The sequence below is a fragment of the Pomacea canaliculata genome, linkage group LG6 (genome assembly GCF_003073045.1).
Source record: "Pomacea canaliculata isolate SZHN2017 linkage group LG6, ASM307304v1, whole genome shotgun sequence".
In the NCBI taxonomy this organism is placed as follows: domain Eukaryota; kingdom Metazoa; phylum Mollusca; class Gastropoda; order Architaenioglossa; family Ampullariidae; genus Pomacea; species Pomacea canaliculata.
This window is the reverse complement of record NC_037595.1, coordinates 21,571,597-21,588,722: the sequence shown is the minus strand read 5'-3', so window position 1 is coordinate 21,588,722 and position 17,126 is coordinate 21,571,597. Positions and strand designations below refer to the sequence as shown.

Here is a 17,126-nt window from a genome sequence, read left to right as displayed (position 1 = left end):
AGTGTTAAGTTTGCATGTTAACTGTTTACATTTTAAAATCAAAGCTATATACAATTGAAGCATTCATATCAGTTGCTGAAGCACACACCCTCATGCTGTAAACTAGATGAAAGGCCTACAATGCAGTTTTCAAGTTGCATATGTTTGCTGCTTATTTATGAAAAAAGTAGAGATTTAAAAAAAATTTAGTGGTTTCGGGTTATGTACAGGTGCCCTCAGTAGACCAGTTTAAATGAAACTTAGCATCTAAAAAGAAAAAGATCATTCATTACCAACGCTGAATATTATGGAGAACTTAACATCTGCAGAAATGCCTGAAAATGCTTTACAAGGATAGATATAGCTATCTGCATTGAAATTAAAATACCTGGGCATGTGCCAAAAAAAAAACAAGTTTAAATGAAGTTCACGGACATAAATCTAGTAAAAACAAGCACATATTACATGCATACATAGTTTGTTACACTGTTTTAATGATTTTTGTTCAGTCTTACAATGCATTCTGACAATTCTCTAGTTGGAGCTGCAAATCAACAATTATATCCGCTGCTCGCACTACGGAGCAATCTAACTATATAGAGCAAATAAAAACCGGACCATTTGGTCGGATTAATGTGACAGAATGTCCTTTTTGTGTTAAAATGTTGATTTATTACAATTAGTTAAAGCGATTTGTTATAACAACTAGCAACGTTATTAATTCTGTTGATGCACCTCGATCTGTACGTACATTGTTTGTGGACATGTTTTAGTCTCTGTTCTGCGAATTCGTGCTTTTACATTTTTTTTAACCAAACTGAGCCTTCTCTAAAGCAGGGGTAAACACTTTATAAATTTCGGTTGTTATTATTAGTAGTAGTACCAAAGATACGTTTAGTACACAGGCATAGGAGTCCTTGAGTTCATGGCAACGAGGTTTTCTAGCAGACGACAATATGGAAGTGACCGGTTGCTAAGGTCGGTTGCTAATGTAAGCTATAAAGGCGTGTATATATAGATGTTTGCTTTTTGTTGAGTACGACGTTTCACAGTATCATTTTCTCATAATAAAGGTAAGATGTGTTTAATTATATTCCTCAATTTCTGGGCGCGCGCATATTTATAGACAGGTGCAAAAAATTGTAGGCAGACACGGGAAAACGATTAATTGATCAGTGATCGATATTTAAAGTACCCCTAAAAATTATGTTTAGCCTCGGACGTGTATCAATTCAGGGTTTAATTGTATGGATTTTTCAAATGTATGATGCTTTAATTCCATGACGAAGTCATTAAATAGATTATAGGCTTTGTCTCGATCTTTAAAATACATAATATGACCCGGATTTGCTTAATTGTGGGTGGGAAAAGCTAGGAAACTGCTGTCCAGCTACAGAATTGTGATACGAGAGTACTTATATATAGCCATCTGTGAAAGTAAATCAAAACAAACAAAAAGTTGACCTGTCAGCCTGTTAAATTTATTGGTCGCCCGCATGTGTGTGTGATTCAAAACAATTAAATGCCTCATTAATCCCACCTTGAAGAAGTACATAAATTAAACTGTAACTAAAAGGGATCTACAACAGGAAGAACATAAAAGTTTATATAAACATGCCTAGCTGTTCTTACAATTTAAACTACTTTTGTGATGTTAAATTTAGAGCAGTGCATTTGAAAATACATGAAAAAATGAAAGTGAAAAGATAACAGCTAAGAAGAAAAATATGCATGATATCTAATTAAGTAATAAATAAGAGGAGAAGCACTGACTTTAGTAGATGCCAGTGGAAGAAGCATCTTTAAACCTGACTTTAATGTTAGTAACATTAAAACAAAGCAATCATTCTCTTCTAGGACATAGGCAAAGAATACTGGACTCAAATAAAACAAGTGTTCACAAGATTTTGTAATTCATAATCAAAAGCATTTACTTAAAAATATATATCCAGACTTTTTAATCATGCAGAGAAAACTATGGTAGACTTCCAATCCAAGCAACGAGTTCACTGGTTTGGTTACAAGGCTACTGTGTTTCCTGAACCATCTTGTTCATACCGTGAGCAGTATCATGTGCAAGATCGTAAAACCTTTCCGGCTCACATCAATCTTGCAGGTATAAATACAATAGAAACATATATACATACCAACCCCTTAGGTATAAATTCAACAGATAGACACACACATATACTTAATTATATACAGACATACACAGATGCATGCACAATCTATACATGCATTAAATATGTAACATATGCGTTTGTGGTTGTGTGTGTAGGTGTACTGCTGCAATTAAATTTTTATACTTTCTTTTGGAGGAGACATGAAGCAACAAAAGTAATTGTAAAAATGCATCTGATGAAATACATCTTCTTTGGCCAGAATAAGATAAGAAGCAGATATACCAAGGACCTCAAGCATAAGTGGGATTCTCATACAATGCCAACACTGCGCTACTGGGATGAACTGCCTTTGCTGTCTAAATTTGTTACATTTTTTGGATTTCAGTCCATGACTGTCGAGCAGAGGTGGTTCAAGACTTAAATGCACCGACTGAGTGGGAAGCATGTCTCCTATTACCTGGTCTACGTGCCACTTATTGTGATGTTTTCGACTCCCATGATAAGAAAGGAAGCAATACACCTACAGATCAAAAGTAGATTTACTTTTTTTTTATATTTTGAATGCCAAAATCAACCTTTTCTTCATCATCTTTTTGATAAATTCATATTCATATTTTTTCTGGTGGTAATCTTATTTATTTCTTCATGTTTTTGATGCAGTATTTCAACATCTATACAAACTATGATCTTACTTTAAACTGTGAAAATGTGTTTGCAAACTTAGAGCACCTTTTTAAGTAGTTACACATCTTTATCTTCAAAAGTTTGTCTAAGATTGTTGTTTAGTATAACATCACAGCAGATGCACTAAGTCTTACCTACATTGTTTGATATTGTCAGTCTACAGTGTCTTTGCATATGTCTCAGGTTCCTTTGTCAATAGTAGATTTGCTTGTGAATGCACATATACTTCTACTCTGTTTCTGCATGTAGGGAAGATAAACTTTTGTACAAGCTGGGTGCCAAGGGATCGAAAAATGGAGAGTTCAACTATCCTCGTGGTCTTTGTACAACTGTGGAGGGTGACATTGTTGTGGCAGACAGCAAGAATCATAGGGTACAAGTGCTGAGCGGATATGGTGTTTTCAAGTTTGCTTTTGGTCAGCACGGGACAGACATAGGAAAGTTTGATGAACCAACTGGCGTCACTGAACTCCCAGATAGGAACCTTGCTGTTGCTGACCGTAAAAACAGAAGAGTACAGGTTATCTCTTTCTCTCTTGTGTATATTTGTACATGTGAATGTTAAAATTGATCTAACTTATGCATACATGTTTTTTAATTCTAAAAAGATACATTATTTTTCTTGAAAAAGATAAAAGGTCAATAGTTTTAAAGGTAAATTCACACACTTTCCCAAATGCAAACCTAAATGTAAACATTTTCTTTCATAATCTTACAGGTTTTTTCAGAAAAAGGCAAGTTCTGCTACACTTTTTCTACAATGAATGAACCTTATGATATTGCCGCTGATCACTGTGACATCATAGCAGTTGCTTCTGTCACTCGTTTGGTTGAAATATACCAAGCACGAGACTGCACTCTTGTATCTCACTTTCTTGTGCCTGTAATTTCAGGCTGCAGGCAAAATGGTAACTGCCCTTACACATTGGCCTGCTTGAGCAGAAAATTGTAGTCAGTGATTCTGCTGATTGTCATATAAAGTTTTTCAATATTAAAGGGGAGTTTCTCCATCAGTTTCAGCCAGCAGCATTTAAAGATAGCTTATATGTTGCACCGGGGGGATTGTGTGTGAACTCTCTTGATTGCATAATGTTGATAGATACCCTAAATCATGGGGTTAGTCTGTATTCATCTGATGGCACAGTGTTACAGCATGTGTTACAGCCTGTCGATGGCACTGGCTGTTTTCACTCTGTCTCAGTTAGCCCTGAGGGTCACTTAATTACTTCAGAGTTTTCCATCGCAGGTGATCACTGCATAAAAATTTTCCGTTTTCAAAAGTGTTTGTGTCATGGAAGACTGAGTCCAAGTAGCAAATGATTAAAAAAAAAATTTTTTTCTATTTACTCTGTTTTAGGTGTTTATAGGGAGGAGATGGAAAAGGTGTCTTGTATGTGTCTTTGATAATAGCCTCAAAGTGATGCTCAGAACCCTGAAAAAAAAATTTGCTTTCTTTGTTATACATGTTTGTTTAATGACCATTCGTAAGGGAAAACAGAGTTTTGCAATAACAAGTGTCACAGTGTGAAATGTGGCACAACTGCCAAGCAACTTTTTTATAAAATAACTTTTAGACTGATCAAAATGTTATGGCAAACTTTCTGCAATAATTCGAGCAATAAGTTCTAGTAATTTTTATTTATATTATTTTAATATAAACTAGATGCATTTTAATAGTCACTTTCTTATCTTGTGTTGTAATATTCTCAGTAAACGAGTATGTCTTGCTTACTATCTTACATTGCTGTCTAATGTTTGTAATGAGGAGGTTAACATTGTCTTTCTGTCTGGTGATATTTATCAGCTCAGTATCTACTGTGATTTTACTGTGACTTGGTACTGAGAAACCTTGTGATCATCACCGCAGAGTTAATTTAACTTTATGTGTCATATGTGTGAGTGTATATGCACTCTTTACTTTCAGGAAAATATATTCATGTATTTTGCATGTGCATGTGTATGAGTGCATTTTTATGTGTATCTACAACATATCTATGCACCTGCAATATGTTAATATTTAAGAGCCAGCATTTGTTACCTAAACATGTTTTTGAGAGGCATATGTCATGGCATTATATGGATGTTGTAAAGGATGTTATCTTGTAAGTATATTACATTTTAATCTCTCTACATAATGCACATTTTGTGATTAATCTGTTACATTTACTTAGCAATATTGAGCATTAAAGAGGTTTGACAAGTGTTTTTCATGCATCTATGGCTTAAATTTCCACTTTGACTGAAAAAGACATCAGAGCTTTTCTGTATCGATTTTTTATACAATACTGCAACATTTGTCTGTATGCGTTTAATCTGGAATTTTCTGGAATTCTACTTCAGCTGCTGTTCAGTTGTCTTGTGAAACAGTTAAGAGTTCAAGTGTGTTCGTAATAGGTGTACACTTGCTCAGTGATACAGGCACAGCTGTCGCTGACTCAACAACAACAATCATCATTCATTCACTGATGCAAACAGCTACAGAAATCACTGATGGAGAGAAACAGTTATCATTTGTTTGTGAATATCATGACTGGAGAGAGGCAGAAAGACTTGACAACTAGTGCCAAGAAAGAATCAACAGATTGTCATGAATTTTAATTGAAGATCTTTGTTTTGGAAACTGTCATTGCTTTGTGGTTGATTCTTTAGATTCTATTTCTCCAAAGGTGCAGAGCATAAAGAGAATGAATGCAGTTTTGCTGTTTGAAATTCTGGTGTAGTTCATATACAGCTCACAATATAAGAACAGGTACATCTTCATGTTATCATCTTTTGATAAAAGCTCAGATGAAGGCTTTTTACCTTCTACTTAATACAGCATTGAATACATGCTAACAGACTGCAAGTTATAACAGCTGTTGATAAAACAATACAAACATGTCACAATGAGGACAGAGGTACACTGGCAGGTTAGCCGGCTGGTTGTTTCAAGGTCTGGTGATAGTGTTAGTTTGCAAGATACTTTTTTTTTTATTTCCATGTTCTCACTTTATGTTTTTGTGTTAGTCTCCTGAAGTATTCACACATATTTTTTATATTGTGTCTCCACTGCAAAGACTGTGTACACCACAAGAAAAAAATGGTCACCTTTAGACACTATCGTTCTGCTGCTACTAAATCACTATAAACTGAAACAAAACTCAGGTGCTTTTGCCTAAATGTTAAGTCTTTCATCACTCAAATGCCTTCTCTGCCCAAAGGTGCGCCATTTGGTTTTGTTCCTGGTCACGTTTGAAGCTTATCGCCAGTCCATTAATCCATCTTCTTTATTTATTCTTTCGTTGTTCTCGGAGATCGACAAGAAACCCCTTTAAAGATTGTAGAAAAGGTTGACTGGTGTTATCAGGAACTACCGGGAGCCATACCAGGAGCAGGAGGTAGCTGTTACAAGAAGGTTGGTATGCTGTAGGGTGACAACAGAGATTGTAGAAGTCTGTGGTGGCCAGGGTGTATATAGGGGAGGGGAGGAGAGTGAAGAGGGTACCAGCAAGATCAGTGGAGGTTCGACTGGGTAGGGCTGGGGTGAGATTATTAAAACTGTCATGAATCAGATGGGGCGATAACCGGGGTAGATTAACAACGAAAGGGTAGCAGTGCACTTGGAGCTATATTCAGAACTGACCGGAGGATCTCCGGAAGAAGTTGGTAGCAGGCAATGGTTTGGACAAGTATAGCCGCTTGAGGCGCCCTTGTGCTCTCCAGATCATCCAGTCTTCTCTCTGGAACCCACTGGAGTAATCTGGTCAAACATCTGTGACAGACAACAGTCGGCTGACTGATGGCACCGTTCTAACTGAATAATTACTAATCTGACACTTCTGGCTTACCGTATTATTGCTTTCACCTGTTCGCAAAGTCTTTGAGGCATACAGCAAATCCAAAAGATGGCGACAGTCACTGTGCCTCCTGCATCACTATGATATGTTCCATCTTCGTTGAAGCTTTGTCAAGTAATACACATTTCTTCTGGACGGACAATCTTTTCGTGAATGTGTTGTCTTTCTTTATGACCTATTTTATGTCATCATTGACATCGCAGATTTTTACCTGTGCCCAAGATGTGGAGTCTGTAGCATTCTAAGTCCAGCTCTACCTTGAACAGGACACTCAGCATTCAACCTCCGCCTCAAAAGATGGAAGTTTAATCTCGACGGAAAAAACTTTAATAACTAAACATCTTGCAGGTGTAGGGTTAGGCGTGAACTTTGACAAGTTATTGAGAATTACATTTGTAGGAATTTTAAAAGATGGCGACAAGCTGGATCCAAGAGGAAGACACCCTCGCCGACATGAGGCAGCGGTTGGATCGACTTCGCGGTCAAAAAGCGCGTGATTTTAAAGGTGAGTTTATTTCCATCCCCTTTGACATTTTCTACAGTTAGGCAATTCATTATCTTCTGCCCCAATTCCTTATTATTAGTTGACTCCATTCCGTACTAGTGGCAAAGTATTCATCAGATATTGTTCCATACTAAATGCAAATGTAACTTTTCACAAAATGTTGCCGCTAATTGGAACTCACTGCCGAGTAACTTTAAATACTCATGAAATTTGAACTGCTTCAATAACTATAGATAACAGTCCATAATTTTGTAGAACTATTTTACAGTTTTGACGATGAAGGAAATATATTATCTACTTAAAAGTCAGACCCAGACAATATAAGTGACTTTAAGAGTGGGTGTTAAGCAGGCGGCGAGGACTAGGCAAGTGATAGCCAGTCCCTCCTACTACTACTATTATCATTTTGTCTGTCTTTCTCTTACTTCAAAGGTCAACTCTATTTTGGAACACTACTTTCAGTCTCTTAACAAACATTTAAAACGACGTATGCTTTTTTATTTATTTATTTTTTGGTTTTTACAATGACAAGTTTTAGAGAGAAATAAAAGCTATGCTTTCGCCACATTTCTGATGAAGCAAAGACATACCACATACAGAGACACAAAAGTATTGAAGACATGATGTGTGTACACAGATTGTTGATGCAAGGATATGTGCAGACAAATTATGCACTCCTGGATGGCTATTGTATAAATATATATCTTGTATAAATTATTGACACATTCAGACACACTATACACTAGAGGTGTCCATGACAGTGTGGTAGACTGGTAGTATATATAATATACATTTAGCTTCATGTTGTTTGTGAAGAAAGAGTGTATGTGTGAGAGTGTGTGTTCTCGAGCGCCATCGCATGAATTCACCATTTGTCACCAGCTCAGCAGTTAAATTCTGAGTTTAATTTCATTTTAATTCCATGCACCTGTCGCTGAATAAACGAGTTTCGTTGTTAAGTGAAAAGAAGAGGTATACCAGCTTATGAAACTCGTTTATCACCCCAGTGACTGAGGTGTGATCTGTACTCCATTGTCCTTTGACACAGACAGGCTTTCTGTTCAGTCTGGGCTTCTGGACATCAAGCAGTGTGTACCGGCTTCTACACAGTGTTGTGCCATCTTGTCTCGCCCTTGTTTTTATGTCAGTTTTTAAAGAAGAGGTTAACAGTTGCGAAAGTGTTGAGGAGGGTGTATTGAAGGTTTACCTCCAGCAGCTGCTGGTTTCCTCCATTCACTGTCATTCGCTCCCTTCTCCTAGTCCTTCTTTGTAGTTTGCAAATTGTTGTACTCTAGAGGTTTCTTATGCTGTTCTTTAACTGAAGAACATTGAACTCACTGCCAAGCGGGGAAGTTAACTATATGTCTTTTTTTTTTCTCTTCCTACTTCACAACGAGGATTAGCACAGAAGACTATGTTCATTCCATGAGCTCTCTTGTAAGCTGCTGGTTGAGTTTTTGGCCCGCCGTGTAGCTTTTGGAAAAGTGTGTGAGTGTGTGATTTGTCATAACAGCGGTTACTGGGGTACAATACTAAATTTTGCGATAAAAGCTGCATTTTCCAAGTCTTCTTTGCTTCAATGTTATTTTACAGAAGAGGAAGAAGATGATGCCAAACCCGACACACTCAAGATCTTGCAGTCCAAGTTTGGGTCACCGGTGTATGACCCTACGTCGCCTATGCAAATAGCCTACGGTGAGTGCCTATACCAAGCTTATATAAACTATCACTGTACATGAGATTGTTTAGTGTTTTCTGATTGGTTCTAATTTTTTAGCACTAAGCGACCGGTTTAAGTGGTTGAGAAAAACATCAGCAACGAAATTTTCAGCACTGATTCTTTGTCTACTAGCCAAGCTATTGTCCAGATTTGTCTCCTCATCCACCTTTCTTCGACAGATCGCAGGTGCTCGCGCGCTGGGCGCCGGAAGTCAATAGAGTTCGAGGACCTATGCCTCGCTTCCGGTCGTCTACATTTGTCTTCCGCCAGGTCAGGTCACCACCGCACCCAGCCCACCAAAGACCCTGCGACCTCTGAGGCGCAGACTGCGAACCAGCAGGCCAGCCCCGTGAAGCAGAAGCACAGAAGGATCTCCGATCCCACCGTTCCCAACAGACGTAAGCTGCTGGCTGCGAGGCATCATGGGACTGGACAGGGTGATGGGCAAGACAACGTCGGCCATATTGGACGTGGAATTCTGGGAATGACTTTGGGAAAGGAGGAACGCCAGAAGATCGATGAAAGATTGGCAGGGATCGCGGATCCCGATCCCATTCTCGGTGAAGGACATGCTGAGTCGTCAATAGTCAGCAGAAAACACAAAGCAAAATAACTGCCTTACTCTGGCGCCCTCCCAACCAGCCCTTCTCTTTCCTCGCGAATGGAACATCTATTACAGTTTGATGCACTGGCTGTTATTTAAAAAAGTCTGTTATTTTTAATAGTTTAAAGAGTGTTTAAGAAGGTTTTTTTTGTTTGTTTTTGCTTTCTTTTCGCCTGACATTTTAAATATCCTTAATTGCAGACTTCTTTCATTCCAAGACAACCCGTCTTGTGGTTCGTCACAGGACTCACCTTCCACATGCCACTGAATTGAAGATGGAGACTAAGACCAAATGCACGACAGTTTTTATTTCTCACATGCGTCTTACACATTTCGAGGCCATATTTTCAGCACTTTCATTTTAAGTACTTTTTGCAATCAAATGAACGCTAAATATATATTTTTCTTGTAAAAATGCTGGGAAATGGGGTTGGAAGTTGCAGTGAAGAAGACTCAGATCACATCAGATATCTGCCCAACATCTGAAAAGAAACAGTCTTCATATCTGTTTACTTGTTGAAGAGGATACAAAGTTTACTGTCTCCGAGAAAACTGACACCAGGGGGTCGAGGAGTGGGATTTAAACCCCTTGTCCTCGATAACTGCCACGAAGTCCTAACAGACAAACTCTTGTGTTCCATTGACATGACTGACAGCACACCTTCTGTAGTTTAGGCCTGACTTACACTTTGTTTGACGAGTGGATCCGCAGCATTAATAACACATACCTTTGCACCCAAGCAGTGTCGTAACGAGGTTTCTCCGAAGACTCTCAGTTCAAAGACACTAGAGTGTCTAGAAAATAACCGAGTTCCGTGTCTTCTTCAATAATAAGTTTCTGTTTGTTTGTTTCTTTGTTTGTTTCTTTGTTGTTGTTGTTTTCCTATGCTTTTATTGCATACAAGATTTGGTTTTCCACGTTAAGACACCTCGAGGTAAGAGCCCAGTGCTCATGGCATTCTTGTCATGAGGTGGCCGTTTGAGACAGGTTGCACTGTTTGACATTCCCTCACGGATTCAGTGCTGATTTCCAACTAAATATTTTGAACACTCTTGTGAGTATCCACAATAACTAACGTATGTACACCCTGACTATTAATATTTTAACTATTTTCCTGTTATCGCTGCTGCGCAAACATCTGACATGACGATAACAGAAACTATGTCCTACTACATTGGTATGGTCCCTCCTTCAGGCGACCTGTGACCTCAACATGGCGCGGTCTTTTCCTTGCTCCTCCACCGACTTCCGGGGGCGTCTGACCGACCTGATGGCTTCCGGGTCACCTACCCAGTTCCCATCCACGTTGCGGCGGGAGGGGGAAGGGGAGAGGCTGTAGGGGGAGGGGGTGCCTGACCTGCTGCTCCGTGCGCCCAGCATCTGCAGCTTGGGTAGAGTCAGCTTACCTGTTGTCGTGTTCACGTGAAGGTCCTCGAATTCGTGCGACTGGCGCCTTCCTCGCCTGGTGGCGTATTTCTGGCCTGAATGAATAATGAAATGAATCTATAGAGAGAAATATCACGTTCACAAAACTATGAGTTGTCTGTGTTTTGTGTGAATGTTGTAATGTGGTTGTCATTACTTATCCAATATTATTTCTCTCATTGCATATCATGAGCAGGACCTCAAGAGTCCCTTTGATGAATCCACACAAACCTATGGCTGACCGCTTAGAAGTTTTGGACATGGTTGATTAAATGGTTGTAGCTAGAAAGACAAAGTTGGCTGTAAGTGGCTCTAAAGACCCTGGACTACTTGATGATAACGGCTGTAAGGACATGCCTGACTAAATTTTAACAGCTATAAAAAATCTTGGTTCTGATGTTGTGATGTTCAGAGCCGGTCACTTACAACACACACACTCACGCTCGTGCACACACACATATCACTTGGTTATTGTTTTGATTTGTGCACGTGCAGTCGACTAGTGTTTCTAGTACCTAGCGTTTGTTAATATGACAAGAAAACTGGTGATTAAGAAAAGTGCAGCCGCTCGTGATTTTCCTGCATACCTCTCACAGATGCTGAAGGAAGCAGAAGAAAATAATGGATTCATTATTAAGCAGACTGAAGGGTCACCACCTTTTCACAGGAGCGCACAACCGACCTTTCACCTGCAACCATTGTCACCGGTGACCTTACAGAAAACGCAGGCTACTGAATCACTGCCACCTGTGTGGTTGGGATCAGATTCCATACGGATCGGTCTCTTGGCATTTCAACAGAAAGAAAAACATGTTCGGCCTACCGAGAGCTTTAGTACACTTTATCAGAGCAGGTTTTGAAAAGAGCAGGGTATTTACAGAGCTAGTCAAGCCAGGCAGTCTCTGAAGTGGGAAGACACAATCAGTAAAAATAACGGTACATCGTAACAAACTGTATTTGTTCCTGGCTACCTACTGACCGTTTTTTCGTCATTCTCAGACCTTTCATTCATCTTAAAGTTCTCGCTGGTCAATACAATAGCCTCGACATGTTGCATTTCCTGAAAGAAAGACAGACAGAAAGAAAAAAAGAAAGTCTGTAAATATTTGTGTCGACGTTTCAAGTCCTTTCCCCCCAGTGGCGACACCTAGACATTGCATTCATGCCTTCACACAAACTGTTATCTTTTCCGCGAGACATAAACAGTTTTTATGTCATGTTTTAAGAGATATTGAACATGTCACCGTGTTCCTCAATTCAAAGACAGTTCACTTCAGTTCGAGGCAAAGAAGAGATAAGAGACTTGATAAACAAGCTGACAGGTTGATAGGTTGAGTCTTCAAAAGCCGTAGTTATAAAACACTGGGTCTGTCGCTGACTCGGGGAAACATGGGGAAATCAGGGCAAAGGGTGTTGTCTCCATGGTTACAAAGTGCATGGTGTTCTGACTCGTGGATAATGTTTTATTACTTTAGCTAAGGGCATCATTGCCACTGCTTTATAACTAATGTTGTGGGGGGATCGAGATAGTATTTTCAATAAAGTGTTTCCTTAACATAAGCAGCTTAAACGATTAAAAATTATTTCACCTTACTAAGGAAAGTAGATAAATAGAGGAAACAAGTTGGGTCATTGTGTAAAATTATCTGAATACACGGTGTTTTGAATATCTTCACTGTACAGAGCGAGTGGGTGAGTGAACGAGAAATAGAATAATGAGATAGTCCGTCTTACATTTTTCTCCCATCGTGCCGGCCCGTGTCCTCGGGGGAGAGAGAGTGATGCCAAAGGTCACAGGGTAAGGGTCGAAATCTGAGATAGGAAGGATTTTTTTCTCAGAATCATCGGTCGGACGCTTTGTTTCTTGACTTTGAACTAGAAAAAAGAAACGATGTCAAGGATGAACACTTTAAGGTATTGCATGGTCTTGAAGCTGAAAAAAAACTTTTAAATTTCGTTGACAATAATATTAACTAAATATTAATTTCTATTTTATTTTGAACTTTTTAGTCTTTGTGAATTTTGTTATCGACTTTTTTTCGCATTACTCTGTGACTTATTCCTGCGCATTGACCAAAGTAGGGGAGGTAACTATACTTTACTTGTCCTCGAGCAAAAGCTACCTATCTCCCCTAGTTCGGTAATTGATACTGTATACACGATTTGTTTTTTATTCCAAAATTATTTTACTACTTGTGTACTGCTGAAAATGATTTAAGATTTTTCAACTGAGTAACTAGTGAAAATTTAGACCCCTTGGACGATACGAAGTGGGTGAAAAATATTACAAAATTCCATGGACAGACTAGCAATCATAGTGAATTATATTTTTTTTAAAGTAATAGTAAAAAGTGTGAAAGACGCACACACCTTTGACGGATGCCGTGAGAGTCGGCTTGACTCGGTCAATCTGCATGCCTCGAAGCTGTTCCCGCAGCTGCTTCTCCTGTCTTGTCCTCTCTGCCGCCACCACTCGGCGCTCCACCTCGATGCCCAACGTCCGCTTCATCAGCGAGTGGCGACGGGCTGTGTTCTTCACCTGGCACTGCCGGAAGCTGCGGGTGCTCTCATTCAGATAGCGGTCCACCTGACTGCAGTCTTGACATCTTGCCACCACCGTCCAGATGCTATAGTTCCTTTGGCTTTATTAAATGTACAGTCGGTTTTTTTTCCCCGAAGTCAGCAAGCATGAGTCACTGTTAGTGTCCTCAAAGAATCTTTGTGTTGGAAAGAACTCGGCTATAATCACAGGCTCAAACAGGTCATTAGCTTCAGTTGGTTCATTAGCAAAGGTCAAGGATGAGCTGAACTGGATTTAGTGAGGTCTGCAGCTGATGTCCACTGTCAGTGACTCGTTACGTAAAGAGATAAACCTATGCAACCACTGGTTTTTTTTGGGTGAGAGAGTGAAGGAGGATGAGGGAGTGAGGGAGGCAGCTGCTGATGGTGGTGGTGCACCGTTGTGACACTGGCCGCTGGTGCGGGACTTGCGTGGGCGCCGACGTGTTTTGAAGTCAGAGCCGTGAAACTTGTTGACACAAGGGTAATGAAAACGCGTCTGGGGTCTCCTACGGGGAGAAGAAAGAAAATTACTTTGAAAAAAAGAGGTAAAAACAGAAACAGTTGTGTTACTCTCGGTCTATGCAGAGATCACACTCGATAATAAACACATTTGCGCACACACACAATCTCGTGATGTCGGGTGGGGCTGAAAGTTGAGAGTGGTTTCAGGTATATGGGTGTAACATTGATGACAATATACTTAACATCATCGGAGATAAATCGTCTATTTGTGAAATGACATTTATCAAGCGAAACACATGTAACATTGTGTTCATATCGCATAATAACAAAGTTCATTGAGCACATAAGTACACGGAGGACACTTTAAGCGTCTCCTCCTTTCACTTCTCTTCCCCCACTCAACCTTAAAAAATAATTTTAAAAAAGACGGGGGCCTACATCGGCATTTTGGACATAATTAAATCGCTTGGAACTAAAACCAACTCAGCTGAGATGTGAACGCGGACCATAATATTCCGCGACTCTGAACACTGACTGCTTCTTCGCGGTCTGCACTTCGACCACCACTTGAAATTGTCAGCCTGCTGATGCGGGTACAAACACACACAGTCGCCATCAACTTCAAAAAAATGCTGAGATATCACTAACACACGCTCTGACATGTGGAGGTCTGGGGTCAACAGGGCCCCGAGGTCTACACCGAGACTAAGTCAACATTTATACCGCCGACAGCAAGGCCTGCATGAAATCCAACTCAACTTGTTCAAACATCCGAAGTTCGTAAACAACAGTCGATGTGATATCATCAGCCTTTCATCAATACTTCCACTTGCCAGACTGAGCTCCATTACCCAGTCTTGAGCCTATTCTTTTGTTTGTAGTTTTATTTTATTTTACTCCAGATATTACTTACAAAGCACATAAAAATTGTCTATTCAATTTTTTGGAAGTGGCTTTTGAGATGTATAAATATTGGTTAGACGCTGTTCAAGAGACATAGATATTGTATATAATATTATCGCGCCATGAGCGTTATAACTATTTTAAGTGCCAGTTGAGAGCGTCATTTGAAAATATTAATGTTAAACTCTGCTATTGTGAAAAAAAAAAACTTCTGCCATTTGAGAATAATAAAAATGGTGCCACTTGAAATACTTCTGTCATTTGAATAAATTCAATACTGTTTCCTGGTTGAGAGAAGCAAATACATAGAAAGGTCACCAGGCTGACATGAGAAGATGATGTCCTCTTAGTGTCATTTTAGAAAATGTCCTCTTTAGTGTTATTAAAAAATATGTCTCGTGCACATCCACTTGTTATCGTTAAGCTTGTTGATGTGATATGTGAAGATGACCGTTCTGCGCCATCTTGGCATATCCAGCACCTCTCTCTCTCTGCGTTTGGTGATTTGACTCATCAAAGCATAAATATTCTACTCGCTGTTGGTAAAACAAAGAATATTCCTGCAATGGAGCGAACGTAAACATCGAGACAGAAAGCTGGCAGTACCTTTAAGAGACTGTGCAGTGTTGACTAACAACCTGTACATTTGCTCACTTAGGTACAACCAGATTTTAACTTTCCTCAAGGTAGATACACTAAGAAATTGGATGGTGATATGAAATAAACAGAACTGGAAAAAAAAATTAAATGGCTGTAAAAGTCCACTAGAAAACTGAACTTCAAAAAGACTGCATGAGCAATGGGGAAATGGAATGAAAGGAGAGAGCATACAAAATCCGAACTCAGGAAAGACTGAACGTATATTTTACTTACTTCCTGCGAGCTTTGTAGTCCGTGCTCTCGGGTTCGAGACAGAAGGTCGCCGGCCTATCGACCAGAGAAATAAAATGCCGCGGAAGGAAAGGCTGGAACACTCCTATCGAGGGTTTGAACAAGGTGAACCACGTACAGCGGTCTGCCCCACGACTGTCGGCCTTTTACCTTTTACCTTACCTTACCTTCCTTGATATTAATTTTAGCCCTCGGCTTTCATAAGGTCAGAGCTGGGTGTACATAGTCACAAGCGACCTCTGGTCCGGCAAGGTCAGAGTTAACAACGCCCACTGTTTGATGTTGACGTCACAACCAGATTTGACGTCATGGCCAGCAAAACAGAAATGAAGCGGGTAGCGACCTTACAACCTCGGCGCCGTGACACTGTTGACAGTGCGTTTACTAACTCATTAGCGAGGGGCGACACCTGTGCTTATCTTATTATACCTGGCTAAAGTAAACAACCATCGCAAACAAGTCTCAGAAGTTGTCTTCTTCAGGTACGACGGAGGATGACCGTAGGAGCTGTGGGTGACGGGATGAAGAAGGAGACTGGTCATCTAGTAATATACAAAAGTGGTTGGTCAGGACTAGGGAAAAATAAATGTAATAGTTTGTGCGATGAAATAGTAGCCGATAGAACAGGGTGGGTTAGGTTGGCGTACTTGCATGGGTTGAACCCTCTGACAAATGAAGGGCAGAAAAGAATGATCCGTGAAGCATTTTGACAGCAATGGAAAAAAAATAATAAACAACTCTCAAAATATATGAAAAAATACAAGAAGACTCGCTCTCACAAAGTCTCTCTCTCTCTTTCACACACACACAGAAACAGTATCTTACCTAAGCAAGTAAGTCGCGGATGATATGAAACACCACAGGCATCACTCAATGCAGTATAAGGAGTTCCTGGACACCACAATCTACACTCACACCCCGTCACATCACAATGTCCCTCGTCTCAAACTATCGAGACATCACTCACCCCTCCACTTCCTGTCATGTGCACTGAGACGATGACGTCACGTGCGCAGTCCCCAGGGGTGGATTGCAGCGACCTGGAGTACGTGGACTGTCGATACCCCGGGTCACAAGGTGCGATAGGCTGCAAACCTGTGTGCAGCTGTGGGTCAGCAGGGTGCAGAGCAGAAAAATGACAGATTCGTCTGTCCACTACCCAGCGAAGACTTTGTAACAGAATTTTTACCTGGAGTTTTGGAACAGATGGACCCAGTCTGTTGTTCCTGACGATTGAAAGTGAAAAGAAGCTTGAAGATGGTCTTAGTAAGTCCCCAAAGCTCTTGAAAGCAAATATTTTCTCTTTTTTTCTGAGGAGCTGTCGCCTCAGTTTTTCAGGGTGGCTATTCCTCGCACTGACAACCTGAGTGGACTTGGTCCATATATTGGCAAATGTGTCAGAGGAATTGTGTCATGTGTAGATTGTGTGTC

The 17,126-nt window shown here is 40.1% G+C and overlaps 3 protein-coding genes across 4 annotated transcripts; 2 read left to right on the top strand and 1 right to left on the bottom strand.

The window, feature by feature from the left end:
- The first annotated feature begins 627 nt into the window (after nt 1–627).
- On the top strand, nt 628–3,872 carry LOC112567247 (B-box type zinc finger protein ncl-1-like). Of its 2 annotated transcripts, XM_025243870.1 has the most exons (5): nt 628–1,052; nt 1,949–2,095; nt 2,488–2,635; nt 3,036–3,306; nt 3,505–3,872. In XM_025243870.1, the coding sequence occupies exons 2-5, from the start codon at nt 1,957–1,959 to the stop codon at nt 3,736–3,738; spliced, it is 792 nt and encodes a 263-aa protein (XP_025099655.1). In that variant the 5' UTR covers nt 628–1,052; nt 1,949–1,956; the 3' UTR covers nt 3,739–3,872. The 2 variants fall into 2 exon arrangements, with proteins under 2 accessions (XP_025099655.1, XP_025099656.1); XM_025243871.1 differs by lacking the exon at nt 628–1,052 and having other exon boundaries at nt 1,062–2,095.
- A 1,942-nt stretch (nt 3,873–5,814) lies between these two features.
- LOC112567274 lies at nt 5,815–9,549 on the top strand. Its single transcript, XM_025243904.1, has 3 exons — nt 5,815–7,127; nt 8,721–8,822; nt 9,027–9,549. The coding sequence occupies exons 1-3, from the start codon at nt 7,034–7,036 to the stop codon at nt 9,458–9,460; spliced, it is 630 nt and encodes a 209-aa protein (XP_025099689.1). The 5' UTR covers nt 5,815–7,033; the 3' UTR covers nt 9,461–9,549.
- A 108-nt stretch (nt 9,550–9,657) lies between these two features.
- Nucleotides 9,658–14,347, bottom strand: LOC112566945. Its single transcript, XM_025243375.1, has 3 exons — nt 14,340–14,347; nt 13,248–13,519; nt 9,658–10,933 (listed from the first exon to the last, which is right to left on the bottom strand). Exons 1-3 carry the CDS (start codon nt 14,345–14,347, stop codon nt 10,644–10,646), a joined length of 570 nt encoding a protein of 189 aa, XP_025099160.1. The 3' UTR covers nt 9,658–10,643.
- Between the last annotated feature and the right edge of the window lie 2,779 nt (nt 14,348–17,126).